A 26200-nucleotide genomic window follows, 5' to 3' on the forward strand; every position below is an offset into this window, starting at 1 on the left:
TGCATAATTTCATTTCTTTTCAGGCAGAGACTTCCAGAAGTTGAAAGAAACATACTACTTTGAAGGGCTAACTGCTAAAGAATAAAGTTAATAAAGAAACATGCATGTTATATACTAACATAAAAATTGATACATTACTCAATTATTTCTCATCTTCAAGATAGATCAGTATTAACTTAGCTTTTTTTAATTGTGCCTTATAAAAGCCTGTTGATTGTCATAAAATGCATGGCAGAAAAGTGATCTTAAAAGCACTCACTGAGACTGAAATTGGACTCAAAATACTTTATATGAAAAATGTCTGCAGTGAAACTGAAGATTTTCTTACATCCCTAATAAAGAACATATGAAAATTCCTCATGGCTGCCCAGATTAGATGACAGAGAGTAATCCCCCTGCATATAGTACTACCAATGGGTGATGACACAGAAAACTTAGTTGGAGGTGTTTAAGGCCATGTGGGATGAGGCTTTAAGCAACATGGTCTAGTGGAAGAAGTCCTATCCCATAGCAGAGGGTTCGGAAATAATAAATGATCTTTACATTCCTTCCAACACAAACCAATCTGTAATTCTGTGAAGGCACACACGGACTATTCCATGTTTGCAAAGGGTAACATTATCTTTTGAATATGTGTACCTTTACCACTTTCTTAATTTTTGACTCACTGTTGGGTTTTTCAAGCACATGATCATAAACAATGAGCTCCCTTCACTTTCTTTGAATTCATGTACTAATCTGGAATTCAATGCCACAAAGATTCCGAGTTTTCACAAAAATGTACCTAATTTAAAAACACAGTAAGAAGTCACACGTGTGCACACTGGTTCATCATCAACCTTGTCATGTTGGTATTAAGTTAAATTAGATATAATACTGAACTATAATGTACCAACTAGTCTGCTACAAGACATCTAAATTCTCTGAAGATGCTCATAATCTCTGCTAAATTTTGATGTGGTAGTTTGACATGGCAGCCACCAATTATCTTCTCTGTCACCTAGAGGCAGGTTATTTAGTTGCCATCACAGGAGTGAGGGTAGCTGATGGTAGAATCTTGTTCCCTCTAATCATTCTGGAAATGTATTTAATGTAAAATAATTAATAGCTGGTGGTGAACCAACCTTATGGTGACCTATTATAACATAGTATGATTAAACTGAAGATGTATTAATTATATGACTTCAAAAAGATTTTTATAGAATCTTCTACTTTCTCTGGCTGCTAGGAACAGGTAGCTGTGACAGGAACAAGTTCTTAAACACAGACATTCATTATGCATTACAGGATCTGCAATCTGTTCATGTATAAAACCTAAATAAGTTAAAAAACTCGATGATTTAGGTCCAATACATCATTTTTGAAATGACTATTCATTGTTAGTAGTCTAAATGATCAGATAATTTTTCTAATATGTTTTGCAGTATGCACATAACATTTTATTTTATTTTATTTTATTTTATTTTATTTTTTGCATGATTTAATATGCACAGATATTGTCAACTTATTGACCTACTTGGACAGAAAATGCATAAGATTGAGTATATGTATGTAAACATTTGAAATGCCCTTTTGGGCCATATTTTTATGTGGGCTGTTCTGAAAGTAATGCCTCCTATTTTATCATACTGACCCACAATGTCAGAGGCAGATGTTGGTAGTGTGGCAGAAGAGCCACCAATAATCCATTACGTGCTGTTGCCTTGTGACAGATGGCAGCAAAGTCTGACAGAATGGCATGTGATATGGAAGTGCATATGAAGCAAGGGGAGGCAGTGGATGATGTGTTTCAGCAGTGGTATCAGGAATGTGAAAGACAAAACACATTCCAGGCAGCCGTGCAGATTTCTGTGAGCACAGCATGCAGGCCTTTGTTAATTGCTGGCAGAAAGAAAAGGAAAAAAAAAATTGATGATACAAAAATTGTGGCTCACCTTTAATGCTTACCAATTCTGATGAATTATTGACAGAGTTCCTGTAGTCATAATGCAATTATCTTTTCTTTTATAAATCATATAGGTCAAGAGTATAGATAATTCAGCTTGCATATAACTTCTCAGTCTGCTTGGAAGGCAGTCCTCATACATTGGGCATTCTGAAAGCATAACATTCACTGCAGAGGTATATTCCATCTGTGCAGCACACATGGAATTTAGCTGATAGATCCTGGAAGTGTTGGCTTATTGCATGTACCTGGCAGAGTAGAACATCTGCACTTACATTGGATGCATTATGGATTTCTGAGTGCCCAGAAGCCTAGAAATCCTGGAAATCTATTTCACTTTGGACACAAAACAATAGTTTTAAAAAAACTCTGGAGATGCGTTTTCCTTCTCTTCAGAGAAAGGAACTAATTGCAAATTTTAGCTAAGATGGTTGAATAGGTATAAAAGAAAAAAGCTGAGCCTGAGTATAAGGCCATGGAACTCCTTGAAATATTAGTACACTCACCAAAGCTGTTAAAAATATTGTTCAGCATGGAGGGAACAAGCCTCACCTGCAAAATGCCCTGACCACCTATCAGTGTAAAGAGGGGTCATCTGTTCTTGACTGCTTTTCCTGGTGCCTTCTTGTCTATGTTGAAGTATTCAACTATTAATTCCAGTTCGTTTAGTGAAACTCATGTTTCATCTGCTAACTGAACTTTCCAAAAGTGGTAGCTCCTATTTCTCCGTCTTTTTGACAATATGAATAGTGAAATATTTTTTACTACTCATACAAGATGAAAGATAAAGGGTTTAACCTGAAAGTATTCTACATCCTAATGGTTGATGCATTCCCTTTTGAAAGGCCTTCATTGAAACCCATTCTTCACCTGAGTTAAAGCAAGATTTTAAACATCCACCTTGTAAAATGCTGACAGATTATTCAAATGCATGAGGTATGTAAGATATAAGATATTGACACATTATTCAGAATATGCAATGACTCTTCAAAGTCATTTACTGGAACACTTCCAATTCATATATACCAGACAAACAGATGTTTGCTGAACCGAAGAGAAAGCAAATCTAATTGATTCCTGTACTCATATCACCTCTATAAGGTTGAGTGGGGACATGATTTTAACGCTACACAAAGCATCAAAACCTGTTTCTGACACTGGTCTACCTCAGCTGTTCTGAATGCTGACAAAGAGACCATGGTCTTTCCTGAAAAATAATCATAAAAATGATGTGAAGGTGGAAGGAATGATATACAATGGGAATTTTAGAGTTCAGAGTTTTGAGTTTACTGGAAAATGACTGCAAGGAATTTTCTATATCGTTTAAGTACTGTAAGAGTTAAAATGCAAAGTATCAATATATTTTTCCAATCTAGGCCCAACACACAATGATGGTTACATGATAGAGACAAAAATGTAGGTGTCCAAACAAATTTGACTGGATAAGCATGATTAATAACTCGTGAAGTATCATTGTGTTTCAAGTACCCAGTGTTGCACTGCTTTCCACCACCTGCTTCTCGTCTGTCCAAGTCCATAACACAAGATACCAAGTAGTGCATTCTCATATGTTTTCACTGGATTCTTTTACATCCTACAGAAGCTACATAGACAGCTGATAATCAAGCCCTTTTCAATAATTTTGGCACAAACCAGCTCTTTAGCATCTGTTAGGTACAGAATCTGAAGGACATTCACTATCCAGTCTTCTTCCTTTTGCTTTATGGCAATGATGTGTTTCAGTAGTGAAGGGTACCTCACAAGAAAGCATCTGTCTGTGAGTACTGGCCTCAAGCCATCTGGCCTTTCAGTCATAACCAAAAATAATTCATAGAATTGTATCCAAATTTTCATGTGACCCTAAGAAAATCTTTGAGAGAAGACTACTATATCTTTGTGAGATATAAAACAAGGGCACTTCAGATTTTGAGGGAAAGGTGAAAGAAACATACTTAGTTTAGAGTTAAGGTTGTTGCCTCACCTGATCCCTAAGCAAGATGTGTATGTCTTGGGCAATGGTTAAAAAGTAGGACAATAAATGTGTCACTGTATTATCAACCACCATGTAATCACAGAGAAGGCAATCCTAGGTTCTGGCTTGCACAAAATCTGGCAAAGCTTGCTTTAAAATTCAATTTGAGATTAATCTACTAGATTGACAAATCAATTAGATTGATTGTGTAATCAATTACATTTGCAATAAATCTTCACTTGAAGACAATGTAGTCATAATTAGATGATTTCAGACTATGCACATTAATACAGCATGCAGCATACTGCTTGAAAATTTGGCCAAATAGAAAAATTCATTTATTATGATAACTTTTGTTTTAGATATTATGTATAATGTATAATAATTAAAACATGATATAAAATGATGCACAATACATCACTGATTATACATATTAATATGATGTATGCATTTTACAATTACTAACAGCAATAATTATTACTATTAATTCTAATTTAATAAGCATTAACATTTTAAAAATCAACTGTCTTAGTTTTTTCAGGTATTACTACATGATCATGGCTACAAGATGGTAGGCACTATTGTTTGAATTAGCAATCAGTTTTTTCTAATAGTTTGGGCTGGCCACTTTCTTGCTTACTACGCATCAGCATTCATAACACTACAGGAAGCAATGGTTATAATAATAAAAACTGTTATATCCAATTCATACTGCTGTGCTTGGAAGCCCTGAAACTATAAATTGCTCTTGGCCTAACAGTGGTTATATGACTCACACATAACCTATGTACCATCCCTTCCAGGATAAATAAATACAGACATAAAAATACCCTTGTTTTCTCTCAAATCAAGAAGCACCTAAGAGAAAGAAGGATGTGCACATGCTGTACACAAAGAAAACACTTGTATCAAATAGCTACTTACTCTTTAGTTAGTTAGCTAGAACTACTGCAAATTATTTTTCAAGTATGTCTCTGTATTCATTTTGGTTGTCTCTCTAGACAGTAGTCCCCTCTTTAAATTCACTAATCATATATGACAAAGGTGTTGGTCTTCTCTTCACATCAGCTTCTCTACCTTAAAATCAGCAGTTTTATGTCAGTCCTTAACAATATTAACAACAGGGCTAGATGAAATTTGATTAGGTTGCTCTTTGAAAAGTGCTCCGGTGATCCTATAGGAAGGCCTGAGACAACATCAAAATTTTGAAATGTCCTGAGATGCTTTGAAAAATGTTCTATGTAGAACGCTCTTGTTCAGCTCTCTGGAACAGATAGAAGCAGGCAATCAGATCTTCAGAAGACCCTTGATATCTGAAGTTTGTAAGCAACTCATCCCTCCAAATACTGATTAAGAAAGCATGCCAGATAGAAATCTGGCATTGCCCTGGTCAGGAACTTCAGCTGAGTTTATTTTATGGCATGGGTGATAGCCATAGAAAACCATAAAGTCTAAATGAAAAAGGCATTCAGACTCAACTAAACCACAATTATATCAATAACTATATAGGTCCATTTCAACTACTGCTGCTTTAATAAGAAGAGAACTATAAGAACTAGTCTCTCAGAAACATCATGACTGTAAACTACAGAAGTGCAGAGCACCTAAAAGTGGTAAGTGAAGACAGAGCTAACGGAACATGCATCACATGCAGCATACCGTTGTGAAACAGTATAAGATCTTATGGCTCAAAGAATGAAAGAGGTAACTGTCTCAGACATCTAGTAGGGAGAGAAGCTAATATTCTTCTTTAGGGAGGTTCATGCAAATCTGGCTGACTGTTAGTAACTTCTTATCTACTGTACATTTCTAAGTGGAGAATGTTGGCTATGGCCTAATGTCCATTATCACAGAATCACAGAATCACAGAATTGTAGGGGTTGGAAGGGACCTCTAGAGATCATCGAGTCCAACCCCCCTGCCAAAGCAGGCTCCCTACACCACATTGCACAGGTAGGCGTCCAGGCGGGTCTTGAATATCTCCAGAGAAGGAGACTCCACCACCTCCCTGGGCAGCCTGTTCCAGTGTATGAAAACAAAATCAGGAAAATAGAATCATAATATAGAATTGCTCAGGTTGGAAAAGACCTTAAAGATCATGAAGTCCAACCGCAACCTAACCATAATGGACACTATTCTGATGCTGACACCAGACATCTTTTGTTGTGCTGTACTGAAGAGGACCAGATCTGCCATGCTGGCCTTAGAAGATAAAGGATTCTGAGAAAAGATCATGGGATGGGAATTAATCATTTCTCTAGAAGGGGAGCTGGGAATGTTTAAGTAGCCCTAACATTGCAAGAGAAAGGTTGTTGTGGTTTTTTGTGACTATGAAAACAAGCCTTGGCAAGCTTCTAAAGGAGGAGTAGCTTTTAGAATGCTTATTCGTGGCCCACCGAAGTAAAAGAGCAGAATTCTCCATTAGGCAGTCAAGCATCTGCCATTAGGGAACTCATAACGCCCCCAGAAATGTTGAATGCCACAGGCAGACCAAGCAGTAGGATCACACATATCACATACATATTTTTTTCAATAAGTGTTTTGATTTATTCTTGAAAATAAACATGAGAGTTGCAAATTAATCACCCTTTTAGAACAGTGCAAAATACCAGACAAATTTGAGCTCGTAACTGAAGTTATTTAACTTTCTAAAGTCCTTTTCCTTTTCATATCATAAAACATATTCTACAATACCCTCCACCCTGAAAGAAAATGGTATTATACCTTTGATTATTGGAAGGAAAAAAGACAGTTTAACTCCTGCTAAAGGAAATTTTTATCCCAGGAATCTTTCTGACTTCTTTTATAAACCTGGAAAAGTAGTAGTCAGTGTAGTTACTAAGGGAATTAGAGAGTGACAAATTCAGTGTCATAACCAAGGATCACACACAGCCCTTGGGATTCATATGTCAGAGGCACCCGTGGTTTAGTGCTCAATCTGGTCAATTCATTAATGAAGTTAGGAAAAGATTAAAAAATGGGAGAGAGCGACACTGAGACAAAGATGTGGCATAATATTCACACTTTAGATGTGCTAATTCAAGGTCAGAGACATAGCACCATGGAAATGCTAGACGAGTTTAAGGGAACAGAATTAATGCCTTTACTTCTGAACCCAAGCAAGGATGAAAGGAATCTTTTAAGATTATCATGAGGAGCTAATGCATGATAGTTCTGCAATGAAGACAAAGATTCCCTTCTGTCATGCTGTAAACACCAAGACATCCAAACGTAACTAGATCTATTCAGAAGTAATCTAGGTTGGAAGGCTGAAGTACTTAGATCTTGCAGGTCCTAATTGTCATGGCCAAGCTTATGGCAGTCATAACAGAAAGTACATACAAAAGTATGAAGATAATACCCAGTGGATAGATCAGTTTTTGAAACCCCTATAGCCATAAACTCTTCCAGTGAATCTACAAATCTCTGAACATATTAAAGTAACTGGTAACTGTATCAACTCTTACTGATGGAAAATCTCTAAAGTAGACACATTTTCTAAGAATCATCAGCTATTCAACATATTTCTGTATCTTTTAACCAAAGCTAAAGAAATGAAAGAATAGACTTTTGAAATCCATAAGCATTTAATGCTCCCTCGTCATACAATGAATGAAGATCTTCCCCTCAAGTTTGATGGACATCAGCTGACATCAGTAATTAATCAAATTACTATTTGGTGCTAGTTTTCAGAAAGCAGTGAGATGATATGCAATACTCTGTAAGTGAAGAAAAAGAGACCTTCTTTATTAAATCTTATGAGGATTTAAAGTCATCATTGTGTATTTTGATACAAGCAAAGTATCCTCTTTGGAAGGTGACATTAAATGATTGGAGCTCCAAATAATTCTTGAGGCCTCTGAAAAAAGAGGTTATGTGTAGAACAGTGTTGCAAGTGTAGGAAAAGACTGCAAACATAGGACTCCTATATTCTATTAATGTTATTCTGACAAGATACAGGGAACAACTGTGTTATGCTGATTCCTTCAAGCAAAATATGTCAGATTGCTTTCCTCCTATGAAACAGCAGCCCTGAAATTGAGATGCTGAATCTTGTCATCCACGAAGGAACACAATGTGCTGGAAGTAACCACAAGGTATAGTAGATTGTAAATTGTGGACTGCTCAGATAATGGCCATTAGAGATATGTAAAATGTCCCATTAAAAAGTAGACGGTTCTTCCCTGGTGAGCAGAAGAGACTTCCTTTGCATGAAAGAAGAGAAGGCATATTGAAGTGTACTCTCATTTTCTCAGAATACCATTTCCTGGATGCCAGTGTTATGGCATTTATCTTTTTCAAGATCTTTGTAGTGCTTGGAGGAGTCTTCTTTCAGTGTTAGCATAGTTGCTAAATACGCTTGAGGCTGGCAAGCATTTTTCTTGATGGTGAAGGTCATGACTGTCTAAAACAATTAAGGAATTACTTTTGGAATTTTATTTGTTGTTTGGGCATAAAAGACCAAGGGAAAAAAAGCTTAGGATATGGCCTTCTTCCAGTAATTTAGTTTGTGTGGGTATCAGTATGGTGTATCCCAGTGCCAGGAATATGCTCATCACAGAAATGGCAAAGATTACTACTGCCCTGGAGGGAAGATACTGCCATAAAAATATCTAAAAATAAAGAAAGGGAAAAGAAGATTACTAAGTGTAAAGAAAACTGTGTGGCTAAAACTCCAAGACTCATTCTCTACTGGTCTCATGGAAAGGTAAGCAAACGTGACTTGGAGAAGAAATACAGAAAGGAAAATAAAAAGGAAAGATGAAATAAATTAAACAACAAAAAGCAAAGAACCCTATGGGAAAAAAGTCACGCAGGAAAAACTCACAGTGCAGAGAGTGCTCTGACTGAGACAAGTACTTCAGAAGAACTGAGGTCAAATGGTTCTTTGACTGTTGCACTACTGGCATGAAAAGAAACGGGCTGTCTTCTGTACATTCTGCACAAATAACAAAAGCCTCCAGTTTGAATGCCAAACACTAGATCTACATGTGGGACAAAAAATGCCATAAAAAAGATGAGTGCAATAAGCTGAAAAGCTATCTCACCAATTGAATAAGAAAGCAGCTAGTGTAACCACTGATTATTTACATAAAGCTTTGAAGAATTCATTGAAAACTGACAAAATTCAATATCAAGAAGCATTAAAAGGAAGTTTTAAAATGAAGTCAATAAAGTCAACTTTCTTTGACAAATTTCTGTTGTGGAAAAAAAAAAACAAAACACAACTATAGTAGCATTTCACAGGTGACACAGAATGAATGGTAGAGAAGGAAGGAGATTTTAACAAATGTCTGGTGAGCAGGCTACTCACACTGCCAAGCAAGCATGAGCAAAGGAATCATAAACAAGAAGTACAAAAGCAGTACACTTACACTATCATTTATAAACAAGTTTAGCTATTAAGAGTTAGAAGAAGCCTGCTGAAAAAAAAAAACAAAAAAACAAACAAAACAACAAATGGTAATTGGTTATAATGTTCTTTCACTAAGCCCTGGCAATGGGAATTTAAAGAACTGAATGATCAGGACTTTGGACTTGAGAAAAGAAAAAAAGTAAGTTACATCAGTATTAGGCTGGAATATCAAGCTCTTGGGGAAATATCCAATCAATTAGGCATAATTTTAAAAAAAGAAAAAAACAGTAACTCAAAGAAACTGAGTTGCTTTGAGTTGACTAGCAAGTTCAACACCTTATCTTAAGCTTTCCCTGTTTACCTAGATACCCTAAGCATCTAAAATGCCAGTAGCTAGGCTTATGTAGCTAACCGGATTTCTATCCATGCTATCCTTAAAATCTGGAAGTATTTTTCTAATTGAGATGTGTAATTTATACTTATAAGTGCAGTTATGACTTTTATTCAAAATTCTTTCATGACTAACACTAGCCATTTTGCCCCATGAAAATTTTAGTTATGAAAGAATCCACTATTTTCCCTTAAAGTAGTTAACTCACTACATAATACACCACAATAACAACACTCTTTAAATATACATATATATATGTATATATATATATATATAATCACTAGATCAAGTTGACATCAGCAATTTTTGCTTTATATTTTCAAGCACAGTTTGCAGTCTACACAGTGTTAATTGCTGTTCCACACTGTGCAAGCATTCAGAAAATAAAACAAGAAATCAAATGGGGTTTTTAATGAGCAATGGAAAGTAAAACAATAACATGGAAGGGGAACATACACACCCTGATACTACTCTGTTGTTGGATTGTTTTTGTTGTTGTTGTTGTTTGTGTGTTTGTTTTTAATGCTGTACTTATTTTGTGTAGGTATTTGATTATTTTAATGCACAGTTCAAAATAATGACGGATATGGCAAGAATACAAGAGAGCTAGATATGGTACGTTTAAAATCATTGTCTACATACTAGTGCAAAATTGTTCTCTGTGCTATAATTAAAACTTCATAACCTATTTTTTACTGCAAATCCTCTATCTTAACAGACGTAAGCACCAGAGTGGCTTGTCTATCTACCTCCCTGCATGCCGTAGCTGATGCTTTGAGAAGAATGACAGATGTCCTATCAGTTAAGATGCCAAATTTGACCAAATGTTCCATATAGCGAAGTATGAGCACATAGAGAATCAGGAAAGATGATCACAAGAGTTTTCTGGTGACACTACAACCATTCTAGCAATATCCCAAATATTGACTACTCCTTTTGGACAAACACCTCAATCTTCAGCTATTCCAACCATCAAGTAAGCATATTTTTTTCACCATAAACCTCTAAAATCCTGTCTAGACTAGGAATATGCAAATTTCTGAACCAAATCATAGTTTTCAAACTTATGATTTACCATTTTTGACAGTTCTCACCTAAATCTGCCCTCTTCACTTTCAGTTCACTCATAGAACTCTCTAGTACCAAATCAGCTTCCTTTCCTTCCACCAACCTTCTATTGTCTGTTCTCTTAAAAACATTCAGTTTCAGCCTCTCCTTTCATTTTCAGTATTCTTTTTACAGTTTCATGTTCCTTCCTGTTGGCCTCAGCTCCCATGCTGACTGTCACTCTGACCTCTGAGAGGAATATCATCTCTCTTCACTGGGCTTACAAATGCAGCTCGGTGTTCATAGTAAACAAACAGCTATTCAGTGCTTAGAATAGCTTTTCTTCTAGGTCCGTATCCAGTGTTTGCTATTAATTCTTCTTTATTCTTACCAAATCATTACCGTGATATCACTGTGACAGAATTAGTCCATTTGCTTACGTATTTTTCTTTGTTATATTATGACTTTCAGATCACTGGTACTGATGATCAGTAGTTTCCACATGTCACTGGAACTGCTCAGCGTGAATCAAGTCAAAAGGTTTGCCTACTCTAGTAGCTTCTCCCTACATGTAGTTAAAAGTAGGTGCTTAGGAAAACAAAGAGCATGAGATATACAACTACTTTGTCTAACTTTATGACCAATCTTTTCTGTTTCATATCGCTCTCCCATTTCAAAACTAACACATGCGGTATATATGGATCTCAAGATTTTCATGTTCCAGCCTTTCTCCAACCCATGAATCTTTTCTGTAACCCAGTTAATATATTTAAATATCTATTTGGATCTTCCTGTTCACAGTATTTCTGTGGAGCTTTCTGTATCACGTATATAAAACTATCTATATTTAAAAAAATAATTTCTCATCATCATTTTCATCTTAGGTCTCAATTACTGTAACACAGCTTTTAAGCTCTTGACAAATGTAATTTTCTCAGCAAATATGAGACTGCTTGAAACACAATTTTATAAGCCCTCTACTTTGACCGTGTTACGGCCCTTCTGTCACCCCTGCATGGATTCCTCTTTTCTCCATCATGCCAAATAAAAAAGATTTGATTTTTAAAAACGTACTTGTGGGTTTTTACTGACTTATTAATTATCTTCTAATGACTATTCAGACACCGAGTCTCACCTCTGTTCAGTTCATAATGCCTATCTCAGCCAAGTTTTTTTTTTTTTCCAGTAGCCCTTCCTTGCTGCTTTCGCATTCAAAAGGTGCCTGCAAACCCTATTTTCTTTTCAAGAGTCATCTTAAGAGTCATCTCGTATGAGATGCCAAAAACACAACAAAATTTTAAAATGGTTGGTGTTGAGAGACTACTGCTTATTTGGCACATTTTATATAACCACACAGATTTCTCTTCTTTAAACTGCTTTGTAAATTGTCCAAGATACAGTGAATAACACCACATATCCTCTTGGATCTTCATTACAGGCAATGTAATGGCAGCAATACTAGATTATTGCTAGAACGTGGTGTAGTTTAAAAAGCACAAGTGGAGATCTGAGCCTTCATTCTTCCCCTTTCTTAGTTATAGCTTACAAAAAACAAATGCTTTCATCCAGCTGAGCATAGTCATTATAGCTAATTTCTATTACACATTTACTATATTTACAACACTGGCCTCAAAATTTAAATATCTAAAGAACTTAATAATTTCTGCATCTTTTAATATAAAGAACATACAAATACCTACATGCAGCCTGCTACATAGTCCTTCATCTAATTCATGCCACTGTGATAACTCAGATTGAGGACAATTCACATTAACAAAATTTGAAAAAAACAGCCTATAATTCATTCAAACTATAGAACACCATAATTTTTATGTTGAATATTTCAGACACTAATAATCACAGTGTAAGCCTCTGAGAACCATGGAACTCGTGCGTCATATTCCACCTCAAGTAATTACATACTTGCTTAAATAACAGTGACCACCACTCTAATTTTTTTTTTTGTCTCTATTCAAAAATCAGACCTAACAGTTAAGAATTTACTTGTTAAAATAACTGATAGTTTTACTATTAAAAACAAAAAAAAAGGTGTTGAAATGCCTTCAATTAGCTTTTAAATTAGCGCACCAATTTGTTGTACCAATTTTGGAACAAGTCCAGTTCATCTGAAGTACTAGAACATAACGTGTTAATGAACACAAATGCAGAGTATATTAAATATCTCACACAGTTATTACTTTATGACAGACTACAGTAACAGTCTACAAGAATCCCTAAATATATTTATTGCTAACTTTTACAGAGGTGATGTTTTTAGCACCAAAGCATATTTTCCCAATCGTTGTGTGACTCTGTTCCACTTTTAAACATTATTTCTGACTCGTACAAGGGAATTAATGTTCTGCAATATACATTTGCATTTAACTGCAAGTCTTGTGAACTAATTTATTGACAGCTTAATAATTATGCTCTAAAAAATAAAGCAATATTTATATTTCATTTAGGAAGGAAATCCTTAGAAATTATAAGGCCTAACAAACCAATATCATAGTTATTTCTGCTTGTGCTTTCTTTCTCCTCATTAATCTATAATGTAATTCTAAGTGATTAAATTTTCAAGTCAGACTCTTGAAGTTCCTCCTTTCTTCTTGTCTCAAAAAACATCCAAAATTCCCTGCCTAAGCTAATATCTATCCCATCTCCTCTTATTATAATTTGGGGTACTTTTCTCCTACTGATTTCTTAATATAATCTTCCCTGTTACTGGATCATATTCATCTCTGCTGTAAGAATTAAGTCCAGCAACATGAACATGTGCTTTCATTAAAGAATTAGTCCAAGGTTAAATATGTTTCTTTGATACGATGCTGAGAAGAGCACTGAAAAGAAAGGATCAAGTTGCATTTCTCTGTCAAATGTCATATCAGATGTCACCAATTTGTTTATGCGCTCATCTTCCACTGTTAGCCCATTGGTTAATTTAATTTTTTATTTTGTTTTGTTTTAAGACCTAGTTCTGTCTGAAAATTCTGTGTGCTTCCACTATTGGCTTCTTAAAATGGAATTAACTAATAGTCGCTGAAATACATAAAGCGATACTGAAAAATATCTATGGGAATATTCACTTAGCACAGCAAATTCTTTTCCTTGAATGTACTGCCTCCAAAGAGCAACAGAAACCATGGAAAATGTTAGATTTTAAAGGGAATATTCACATATATTCCAATATTCTGTATGAAAACATAGAAAGTTTATTAACGTTGTAAGTATTGTGGTGGCATTCCATAAATGAGATAAAACTAAACCTGAGGACCTGGTGTAAATCTGCATAGACGATTTAGTTGAGAAAAAATTACTTTGGTAGATAACATCCTTGTCTCTTTGAAAGATCAGTTTTCACAGATTTAATCCATAAAAGACTGGTAGAGACAATTCTAAGGGCATGGATTGAAGCATACTGGCAGCTGTAGAGAAAGTGAACAACTCCTGTGCAAATACTGTATCTAATGTAATGCTTGCTTCAGAACTTCTAACTACCTTCACAACTTCAACGAAGACATTGTAAACTATTTCTGTACTGAAATGGTCTAACTCTAACCCTTAGATTTTTATAAAACCTGACCTAAAAGTTGCCTTAAAAAGGACTTTAGTGTAGTTAAGTAAATGATCCAGAACCTGTCCAAAAAGCTTAAACAAGGGCAGTTATTAAAAATGTCATAGTCAATAGGATGGAAGAGAGGTGAGGGCATATTAAGATTGATTGCCCTTAACAAAATACACAGATGTCCCTCTGAAGAGTCATAAAACCTTTCGAGTTTCAGGAATCTGATCCTAGGAATGCAAGATGAATTGTGATTTGAGTATGCAGCTCCACGAAATCTTTTTGTAACCTGACTTGTCAGGAAGAATTAAAAAAATAAGTCACTGCTATAAAAAAGAAAAATAGCTCCAAGAACAAGTCAGGTATTCTAACAAGGTATTAAAGGAGATACCTGAATCTAGTTCCCTGCTCCAAAAAAAGAAAATCTGCTACAACTGATGAAGATAATGACATTATCTTTTTTGCTCTTCAGGTTGTTTCTACTTGTAGTTTGGCCAAATGTTGCTGGCATCCACTGAAACTCTCTCCTGTTTTCCAGAGGTCCAGGAATGTTTCATGTATGCTTTGGTATCTCACTTGGCCTCTGCCTCTGTTACAGAGCCTCTTGTAAATTATGTTATATCTGCAGATGGTCAGGCTACCTTTTTGGGGATCTCAAATTGTACCTGTTGCCTGCTTGCAAAAGACTGCTCAGTGCCCTCACCATTAAAGTACCATTTCCAGGGACAATCACTGCAAACAGTTTATAACATAACTCTTGCTAGGAAAAAGGATACAATTGCTGTGAATATACAGAAAATAAAGATTTCCAAAAGATTTTAAAAAGCCAATAGGATCAAACAGAATACCGTGCTGAGCTGCCAAACTACCAAGTAAATTTGATATAGAAGCAAAATATACTGTCTTCAATTTCTAGAGGTTTTTACAAATCCACGACTTTTTTACATTATAGAGGTTTTATCCAGAATAGCTTATAAAAAATTCCTTTTGTGGATTCATTAAGGAAAGCCTTGAAGTCACAACCGGCTCTGAAAGTGCTTGTACCTAGTGTGAACAGCTGTAAACAAATTTTCCAGATATCCTACATCCATGAATGCTTATCACTGACACACAACTGCTGTTACCATCCAGGCATGCCTTTTTTTTTTAATAAAAGTCCTCTCAAACTCAGATGCAGATAAACGACCCACGTGCTTTGGCCCTCGGGAACTTCAAAACCCCCGAGCTCATAAGATCAAAATAAATAAATAAATGAATAAAAGATACAAGTAGCTTACTAAATGTGTTCCTCAGATGTATGAAATTCAATTTCTAGGGTGGGATTTAAAGTCTCTAAAGAATTCTGATATGCAAAGTGGAGTTAAGACTTCCCAACAGATCTCCTAAAGCTTTGAATTGCCCCTCCCCTCTCCCTGAACATGCTACCACTATAATATTCCAACTTCCAGCCACACGTTGCATTGCTGATAAAAGGGATCTGTGAAAAACATTAATGCATGTTTCAGCTTCTGAATGAGCCATTGGTGGACAAATCTTAAAGACTGTTCTTCTATTCTGGATGGTGCTAGGACTGAAAATCAACTCATTTTACTTTTTTGGACCTCGTACTACAAGAATGAATGAAATTAACTTCTGAACGAGTCTTTACCAAAATACAAAAATATTTTTAAGGTTTAGAAAGAGAAGCGGGGAGATGCAAATTTTTCTGCTATGTCTCAACACGACTTATCTAATTACAGGATTTAGCAACCTCTCAGGACCAATTCTCTGGCAAGACAAAAGCTACAACACACCAGAATCAAACAACCGCATGTTTTAGTATATAAGTGCTGTTAAAACCTAACCTCAAGTGGGTGCTGGTGCTAAATGGTGAAGCATACAGGCTCTCCTACCGAATTTTTTTCAAAAAACAAATTGAAACAAAAGTCCTATTTTGTTTTTCAAGAAATTACTGGACAGGCATAGTTTTAAAAACTAACACAAATTACCTGGCAAGGCTTCTTCATTTTAATTGCTATAACATGGTATCTGTAACAGCAGAGTTCACAGGTCCATGACCCTCTTTCACTAATCCACTTTAACAGGCAGAGTTGATGTGTGTATCGTACTGACCCATCACAGCGGCAAGGATTTAACAGTTCACCCTGGAAAGGCAACACAAAAGCATGAACTGTACAGAAATACCTTATGCATATCTGTATTCAATACAAAAGCATTTACATCTCTGTAATTATCAACTGGCTCCAATTTCAACACATGAAATTATAAGCATGTATTCTTGGCCATGGTAATCCTCAAAAGATAACCTGTCTTTAAAAGACGTAAGGGCTCCTGGAAGTACAGAGCCAGGTAACAACTACATATGCACGTATGTGTATCTATGTGAAAAACAGATTACAGTGCAGCAGCCAAAAGTAGCATATCTCAAATAAGTACCTCACAGGGAGGTGGTGGAGTCACCGTCTCCGGAGGTGTTAAAAAAATGCATGGATATGGCACTGAGGGACATGATTTGGTAGGCACGGTGGTGATGGGTTGACAGTTGGGCTAGATGATCTTAGTGATCTTTCCAGCCTTAACGATTCGATGATACTATGACATGGCACCAAAAGTGGCAAGATGTATTTCCCCACTCATTGCTAGGAAGGAAACTGATGTCATCACGGGGAACCGCTCTCCTTTAGCAGGGTTTTATATTGATCAGAGAGCCAGCTGTCAGACAGGAGAAGAAGTAATCTAACTAAACACTTCCCTCATAGTTCATATATTTCAGCATTTTGTAAATTGGCTATTCTCCTATTTCCTTAGAAGGATTCTTTTAGCTAAACTAAAAGACCAGACACAAACTGCCAGTTGCAGAACCACTGCTGTAATGTAATGACTGTGAAGACACTTGGACGCCTTTTTAACGTTATCTGCAAACAAACACTCGTAAAAATTTTAAAGGACAATAGGAACCGGAGAAATCTGTATGCTTAAAGTCCCTGAGGGGAGAGCCGGCAAACCGCGATGCCCAGAGGACAAGCGGCACACAAGCCGAACACAACAAACCGCAGACCGTCCGCACCGCCCTGCCCCGAGCGCTCGGCACGACGCACCGCTCGGCAGGCAGCGCTGGCGGACCCGCTGCGCGGCACGGCGGCGGTTGTTCCGGCCGGGCTCCGGCCGATCCCAACGGGCGGCTCTGCCGGCGGGGGCCGGGCAGGCGGCTCCGGGCGCTGTCCGTGGTGCTGACCGGGGCTCGCTGCGCGGGGTGCCGCCTCACCTGCTCGGGGCCCTGGAAGCAGATCTTGCAGATGGGGCCGGCCCCGCCGGGGTGGCTGCCGCTGCCGCTCTCGCTGCTACACACCGAGCGGGTCTCCGGCTTGTCGTCGGCCGCCGCCCCCGCCTCGCAGCCGGAGCCGCCGCTCTCCCCCTCCGCCGAGGGTTCGCCGCTCGCCTCCTCCGAGGCGGCGGGCAGCTCCAACGGGACGCCGGGCTCCCGCTGCGGCTCCCCGGCGTGAGGAACGCCGCTCCCCGCGGCGCCGCTCATGTCCGGGGCAGCGCTCACCCGCGGCGGGGAGAGCGGAGAGCGGCGAGGCCGCCCTGCGGGCTGCGAGCGGCCGGGAAGGTGACCCGGCGCCGCCGCCTCCCTCTCTCCTTCCCTCCTTCCTTCCCTCCCTCCCACCCCTTGCCGCGCCCCGGCGGCCGGGTCCGGAGCCGCCCCGGCGGCGTGCGCGTGTGTGTGCGGTGCGGTGCGGTGCGCGAGGGCGGCGGGGCGGGGCGGGGCGGGAGGAGGTGCCGAGAGCGAGCGGAGACCGGTACCGGAGCGAGCCCCGCGGCGGTGGGGAGGGAGAATGTGAGGGCCGCCAACGCCGCCCACGCCGCCCGAGCTCGGCCCTGGGGGGGACCGGGCGCTTTGAGGGGATTGGGGTGTGCTGCTGAAAGGCTGAGGGAGATGGAGAACGTTCAACAGGTGTTCCCAGGGGCAGAGCGGTGGCTCACAGAGTCTCTCGTGGCTGGCTTTTTTTGCTTCTTTTTTTAATTTATTTTTTCCTTTCAAAAATTCATTACATCACCTCGTTTTCAAAATTAAATCTGCTCACAGCATCACGACCGTCTCAAAAGAAAAAAAGAACAAAACAACACAGCACGCCGGCAATAAGTTCCTCAGACTTTGACTAGGGAACGTATGTGTGAATCTCAGCATCCAATGTAACACCAGTGCACATTTCATCTCGTGAAAATGACAGCAACTGCCTGCGTGGGGGAAGGAGACAACGCAAAAGACAATTGTGAAGCCACATGCTCCTCTACAGCCAGATTTAGATTTAAGCGACAAGGAGCTTGCCTGGCCTCTCAGAATGCATTGGTGTCTCTTTGTGTGCTGTTGGGATGAGGACATGTCAGGGTGATGAGAGGTGCTGCCTCCTCCAGCAGAGCTTTGGTGGCTCAGTGCAGTTGTTTCGTTGGGAGACAGAAGAGGTATGCAGAGATAGATAGAACACTGCTCAGTCAGAGGCCATAAGGCTGACCACCCACCAAACACCCCTTCAACCCTTGTTCTGACAGCTCTGTGCTAGCTAGGCCAATGCTGACCCTTTCACTTGGTGTTTAGGAGAGATAGTCCAAGCATAGGATTTCTTTTGTTCCCAAGGTGGTGGTTAAGTAGGCGAGTGACATGGATTTGTCCTGATTTGGTGATGCAAAAGGAAAATATCACATTGACGGTGACATTTTGACGAACTGTCAATGTAGAAATTCTTCTACATTTAATTTTCTCATGGCAAAGTAATACCTGGAGATGTTGCCAGAGAGACTAAAGGGCGATAGGGACAGACTTAATCAAATAGATTAATTCTAAAGGAAGAAGGGGCAATCACAAACAAAGCCCGAGAAATGTCAGAAGAAACAGATGAGTCCAAAGTGCTTGGTAAAAGAGAGGCAGAACCAGAAAGAAGGAAATGACGGGGAAACAAAGGTCGTGAAATGAGAAATGAATGCTAAAAAGTTTCTCATCTGCATGGGAGAAAAACAGCATGCCCTTGCTATTTGTTATATGTGGGGTTTTATACTATTTTTCTTACTCATCCCTTTGTATGTCATCGCAAATTCAATAAATTACACAGCTTTTGAGAAGGATGCAAAGAGAAGATAAAAATGTCAACAGAGAAATGGAATGGCTCCTTAATATCAGAATAAGAAAGAAAGATGTGACTATATGGAACGACGCACTGTATTAGGAAGGTTAATCTTTCCTACTTAATCTTGCTCAAAATATATGCGCAAAATGACTCTTAAAGGGAACACATCCAATCTGAATTGGAAGAATGAATCTTTCTCACATACGTAATTAATTTGGAGAGTTGATGGTGAGTGGGTATTTCATAGACATGAGGTTTTTAATGCATCACCTGTTTGCACGTCTATCAGCAGCTAGTGTTATGCCAGCTAAAATAAAAACGCAGAGGCTATTGATCCTCATGTTTCAGAGCATATTAGTGTTATTTAGCATGCTGGGGTGGGAGGAGATGCCAGCAAAAGAGCAGAAGGGGTGAAGAACATTGTATAACACATCCTCCAACCAAAGTAACATTCAGCCTTCTGCTGAGCGAGAGATGGGAATAGAAGCCAAAAACAACGATTGAAACAGAAAGAAGAAAAATTTAAGCAGAAAAGGGTGTTCTGCTACATAACAGCAGTAGTGTGGGTGGTTGGGAGAAAGAGAAGCTGAAAACAGGAAGAATGAATATGGGATTAAGACAGCGGACTGCATTTCATGGGATTTATGTGCAAGCACAACTTTGTGACACGCTCCTTGTGCAACATTGGCCAAGTGACTTGAAGGCACCCTGTTAGACAAGCGTGGGCAGCTCATAGCACACCCTGCTTTGGGCCGGCAGCCTGCAGGGAGAATTGGTGTCACATCTGCCACCTCTTCTGGGAACAACAGGACATCTCAGCTGGCACCAGATCCCCAGGTGTAGGTGTAGCTCCCTTCTCCTCTCCTTATCCTGTTCTCTATGTGAACCTGAAAAAATAATGTTTGCATTCTCTGTTCTCACCCTGCCTCTGCCATTATTACTGGCAGAATGAGGCCACATTTGTACTGTCTTGATCTTGGCTAAGATAACCAAGTATTACAACAACACAAATTATAAGGAACAATGATAGAGGTAAAAATAACACCGAGGTAATAAGGGACAGTGAAATGAATTGCATTATTAGTGGGCAATGAAAAAAGCAGAAATACAGCGCCCAAGGGAATGAAAGTTGTCTCTCCTTTATCTTGGTTGTGCAGGAATAATGGACAGTGGCAAAAAAATACTTGCAGGATATTATAGTGGAAGCACTGCGTCACTGCACATTTAGAAGCCAACTCCAGCTCTCCTTTTTTTTCCCTCAAAAACTTCCATTAATACATCACTCTGTACCATAAATACAGTAACAGAACAGCTCAATTATGGGTTTATTCCATTTTGCTACTTCCTGTATCTCTAAGGAAAACAATATGATATAGTTCTGAAATATTAATAAAGGAGGAAAGAGAGCAATTTTCCAGCATATTAGATGCAAAATAAAATACTAATCAGATAGGAAGTGAAATCTACTTAAATAAGAATGCAGAGACATTATTAATCCCATTAGTAAATAGTATGTATCTGTCTTTCAGAATGAAGTTCTCTACAGGTGGTGGACATCACCTGTAAACAAAAATAAGGCATTTTGACTGTAAGCAAATGCTTCAGTTTAATTTGAAATGCACTTTACATGTTTCTATCAAGATCTAATGTACCTCTGAGTAATATTCCCATCTGTTAAACTTCCATGTTCCACTTTACAGCACTAGAATATCTGTGCAGATGGTTAATAGCAATGCTAGCAACTGTGTTATTTGATTGTTCATGGAATGTGACCGATTTTTGTTATGAACACATCTTCATTCCACAATTGAAGCTTTTACAGTTATGTCAAGCAATTAAAATCTCATGTATACAGAAACCTATTGTCTTGTGAAAATCCTTTTTTTCTTGTTGTTGTGTGTTGTTGTTGTTGTTGTTTTTTTAATATTATTCTCTTGGTTTGGTTTTTCTCTGTAACTTGTACCTAGATTCCTATCCAACCCTGTGGTGCTCCATGCTGATAGAGTGCTGAATAGCAAAAGCTTCTAAGCAGGGCATCTACTTGAATTTCTTCCTCAGTTTCTCTTGCTGCTGGGATTTCCCTTTGGTGTTGGGATCCTGAGCAAAATTCATGAGAAGTGGCTCTTGGGACTCAGGGGAGCTGTGATTGTCCCTTTCCACTGAGTAAGGACAGGGCACTTCAGGCTGTTATGGGGCAGCCACAGACAGAACCAGACTCTAGCCACAGGAGCTGCTTCTGGCCAAGCCTTTGCCCCAGGGTCCCTGCCCTATAGCTTCCATCCTGCCCTATAGCTCCCATTCTCCTGAAGGCATGCATCTCCTGATAATTTCAGTGACCTTCCAAAGCCTGACATGGATAGTGACATAAAAGTTTCAATTTTTTAATACGATTATTCTTCTTGGCACAGTCTCGTACCGTACATAATTGCCATGTTTTCTTTATTGCATTCCCATCTTATTTGCCAGTATACTGTATTTCTTCAGAGACGCTAATTTATTTTTAAAACATTTGAAAATATCTATGATTGATTTTTCTCCACTGTGAAATACAGAACTAACAGCTTCCTGTGAAATGCAGTTTCCCTCTTCATCTTTAACTCTTTGGAAGTTTTGTTGTATCAGTTGCTGAGAGGGGAAAAAAAAAGATTTAACACAGCTTTTTGAATGAGGTAATCATTGCTTAGAAATAAACTTGGATCCTTGATTTATTTTGGAAGTAGATCAGCTGCCACGGATTCTAGAGGACAGCACAACTGAGTTCAGTTTATTGAAACAGAAATGACAGAACGTCAATTAGCTTTTCCATTACGTGTCATGCGAACAAAAGCCAGGCCAAAGAGAATTTATTTTAGTATCAGCTGTACAGATCGTTTTTATCTGTTTACACATAAAAAAGGAAAAATAATCTCTTTTTGTTGTGAAGTGTTTTCCTTGGATTTCTTTGCCTAGAGGTATTAGAATGAATGTAATGCGTTGTAAAGGCAACCTCAGCTCTTGAAAAGTATTGGTGAAACAACAAAATTAAGGCAAGAACTTACTGCTTACCTTCCCAGTGGACTCACCCACTGGGTATTAGTCCATTCTGTACACCACTGGTGTATGGCAACTTAAAAAGCTATGGGCTGCCCAACATTTGTAGTAAGGCAGTGAAATTTGGCTTCTACTGCTGAAACTCATTTTGATGGACACCACCATGATCTAGGCCCCTGTGAGGTTGGCATTTCAGCACACTCAAGGCAGGAGACAGAATTTCCCATGGGTAGTTGCTAGCAAGAAGGAAACAATAGTGAATTTGTGAGAGATGAAGTAGAGCTGATCCCACTTACATCATGGTGTCATACCCACGCCATTGACATCAGATGCTCACTGAACAGGCTTGGAGATGACACTTCACAAGACAAATGACAGAAGGCAACAACTTTTTACTTTGCCAAACTATTTTAGTTACATATGTGGCAGAAAACAAACAAAAAAACCACAAACAAACAAGGAGATGGTGCCTCCATGTCTGAGATATTCATTCCTGACTGAGGAGGCATTGGTCTGGCTGTTCCATGTACCATAGGCAGCTCTTGATGGTCTCATCTCTGTGCACTCAGTCTTATCTTGGAAGTAAAAATGCAAGTCCTCATAGCTTGGACTAAAGATCTTTGACTTCTGATATAAAGCAGTTGTAAACCTCTCTATGTGGCTTAAGTCATGGGATGTGTCCTAGCTATAATGAATCAGCATAGCTTGCCAGGTTTGCTGCTGCTGGACTGAGAGTTTCCACCTCTACTGAAAGCAACCTGTAGTAGTTAACCTGTCCACTGTTACAAATCTGCTGAGAAAGAGAACAGTTCCTGCAGATGTGAAACTTTGCCTCCCAAGTAGTGCCAAAACATAAATGTCAGCTGATAGAAGAGCTGGCTGTATGGGAAACTGGTAATCACAACCTGAACCTCTGATTAATCAGCTGAGACAAGTGTTGGGTCAGCTGTGGGAGCACAGGTGAGGGTAATTCAGCTGTGCTCCCGGAAGGGGTGGAGCTTGACTCCACCTCTTCTAGACCTCATTTAAGACCTGACCACCACTAAGGCAGCATCTCTTGGAGGTTGCTCCTCTGTGGAGATTGCCTGAATGTTTTCCAGCTAGACTGAAGGCTTCTATGCTGGTGAGTTTTCCTATAGGTAACCTTTTGGATATTTATCACCATCCTTCTTGTATTATTACCATCTTTGTATTATTTTCACCTTACAGCTGTCAATAGGGTTCTTAATTTCAAGGTTTCAGTTTGAGGGTTTCAGTTTGGGTGTTCTTTGTTGTGAAATAATCTTTTGTATTCTATCTTGCCACTCACCAGGTCTCTCAAAAATAATTTGGAAAGGCTATTTAACAAAATTGTGTGTACTGGGAGCCAAAATTCTGTTTCTTGTGATAAATTTGTAAGAAAATACATAGTAGTCACCACAAGCCATGTGGGATTAGATTAGGAAGGTGCTACATCAGTGAAGAGAGTCTTTTTTTTTTCTTACAAAGTCCACTGTAGTTGCCAGTTAAATTATCTTATTTCTGAAAGACAGTTACATAAACCAGAAGAAGTTATACCTTTTATGCTTCTTAAAGGGGAAGCAATGAATACCTTGCTCCTGCTGATCCTACAGTCTTGCCAGATGACTACTGTCTTGTCCACATGAGATAATAGGAAAAACTGTTTAATATTTTTTCTTTTTTTGTCTTCATTTTTTTCCTCTGAAGATGCTTGCAAAAATGTGAGATATTTCAGAGGACATATCATCCAGTGTGGGAAAAAGAAAGGAAGTGGTTGTTTTTGATGGATGTTTAATCAAGGTCTGAAATTTATAGGGAAGAAATGCAGGATTTCCTGTGCAATGGTGATCAGTCCTGGGGGTGTGTTGAGTAGGAAGCTACGCAGAGAACTGAGAGGTAGGACAGGGCAAGGACAGAGAAGGAAACCACAGAAATACCTATTGCTGGTGGCAATGCAGAGCTGGAAATTTCACAAACTCAAAAAGAGGATTCCTCTCTAGATACCGTACATGAGAATGATCCACCTGCTGCAAGGTGCTCATGCATCATCCAGAACTGCATTCTACTGAATGTGGTTGTTCTCAGGACTGGATCAGAGAAGCAGCTGCCCACCGTTCTACCACGTGGGTTGTGTGCAGAGGTATAATTGCTTAGGTCATTTATCTAACCCTCAGGCTCTCATTTTTCAATTTGGAAGTCACAGGCTTCAGCTATCCTCCTCTGCTTCCTGCTTCATGAGTACTTATTACAGACAGTGTAGATATGCAGAATTTGGACCTTAGTTACATTCTGTGGAACTCCTGGTAGAGAAAAAATCATTAAGCAAAGGAGACTTGTATACAGGACTTGAAAGAATATTTTCACAAACTGTGCCAGTGATGGGATGAGATTTAGTCATGATAACAATAGCTTTGCAATGTTTTGGGATTTTAAAACTAGTATTAACAGTACAGTAACACCCAGAGCTGCCTGTGGGAAGATTTGCTGTCTTTCACTGGACTTCTTTCATTCATGAATCTCCAGCAAGCTGAGTACACAAAGGGTGAGGCCCATATGTGTTCAATATCCACTTCCTTCACTGCACACTTTCTTCTTTCACTACAAGAAGGCAAAGTAAGGATGGGGGTTCTCACTAGGGGATTTGGCTTCACACTCAGTCTGCAAGGTTACTGCAAAGAGAAATTGGACAAAATATGTTAGAGAGCTACAGTACTAATGTTTTATTAACCGCCCCTTCCTGATGAACTGTGCATTGTTCAGCCTGAACACTGAACAGAATAAAGTCTGAGAGCTATATGTGTGTTAAGCACATATGTGAACCTCAGGAGCAGAGCTACAGGAAAAGGACAGAGTACAGGTTAGTCCTGCAACTGGTTTTAATATTCATTGTCTGCTACAGCTGCAAAATGAAACATGTCTGTGAGATACTGAACATTGTGAAGATTCTGGGACTGGAATGGCTGCAGATCCAGTGGTACACACTTCAATGAAAACTAGTGTGCTCACTGAGAATCTGCATCTTTGGAACACAAGATACCATTGCATTCCTCTGAGGCATAGCTTGCACATATGCTGAAGAACATACAAAAAACCTGTGCCCTTCTAGGGTAGTACTTGGAGGTCAAGTAGGACATGTAAGGGCATTCAAAATGGCACTAAATAGCTATGTGCTTGCAGCTTTTAAACCCTAAGTCAACCAACGCTAGAGAAGCAGAAGTGAAGCAGTGTCACACTGCACTTAAATTCATCTCAAACTACTTTGCTAGACTCCTCAAGAAGAGAAGCGTTACCACTCCCATTTCATTCTGGCAAAAGTCCTTTTCTCTCTGTCATTTGTCGTTCTGGGATGCTGATTGTAGAGAGAGGTACGTGGGCAATGTTAAACTGGATGAATAGATCCTGGATGAAACTTCAAAATGTTCTTAGATTAAGCCTATTGCCAATAATGGGTCTACATTCAGTGAACTTGACCCTTGTTCTCCTGGTAACAAAGACTTCTCTCTGGAACAACTGCATGAAACAATAAGCAATTACCTTCTTCTGTACATGTGATTACTAATTTCTAACCAGAACAACAAAAAAACAAGTCACTTCTCTCCCAGTCCTCACACTATAATTTCAGTTCTGCTGCCAAAGCCTGTCTGGCATCTGCTTTGTATACTTGATGTACAGCTGTGGTAGGAAGCCACAAATAGTAGCGCAGCATCTTCCAGAGCTATGCTGCCAAGGGTAAAAGGATCCTGCAGGGCAGCTGTACCAAGGGAGCCATCCCAG

At 38.9% G+C, this 26200-nt stretch overlaps 1 protein-coding gene across 1 annotated transcript in view; it reads right to left on the bottom strand.

Annotated features, from left to right (window-relative positions):
• The window catches only part of MARCHF11 (membrane associated ring-CH-type finger 11), a 30414-nt gene extending 12503 nt beyond the window's left edge, over positions 1 to 17911 (bottom strand). Inside the window, exons 1-2 of the mRNA XM_072329471.1 lie at positions 17539 to 17911; positions 16262 to 16417 (exon numbers count right to left, since the gene is read on the bottom strand). Coding sequence (XP_072185572.1) covers positions 16262 to 16417; positions 17539 to 17805 — 423 coding nt within the window. The 5' untranslated portion in view covers positions 17806 to 17911. The remainder of the gene's footprint in view (positions 1 to 16261; positions 16418 to 17538) is intronic.
• Between the last annotated feature and the right edge of the window lie 8289 nt (positions 17912 to 26200).

The sequence above is a fragment of the Excalfactoria chinensis genome, chromosome 2 (assembly GCF_039878825.1).
Source record: "Excalfactoria chinensis isolate bCotChi1 chromosome 2, bCotChi1.hap2, whole genome shotgun sequence".
NCBI lineage: Eukaryota > Metazoa > Chordata > Aves > Galliformes > Phasianidae > Excalfactoria > Excalfactoria chinensis.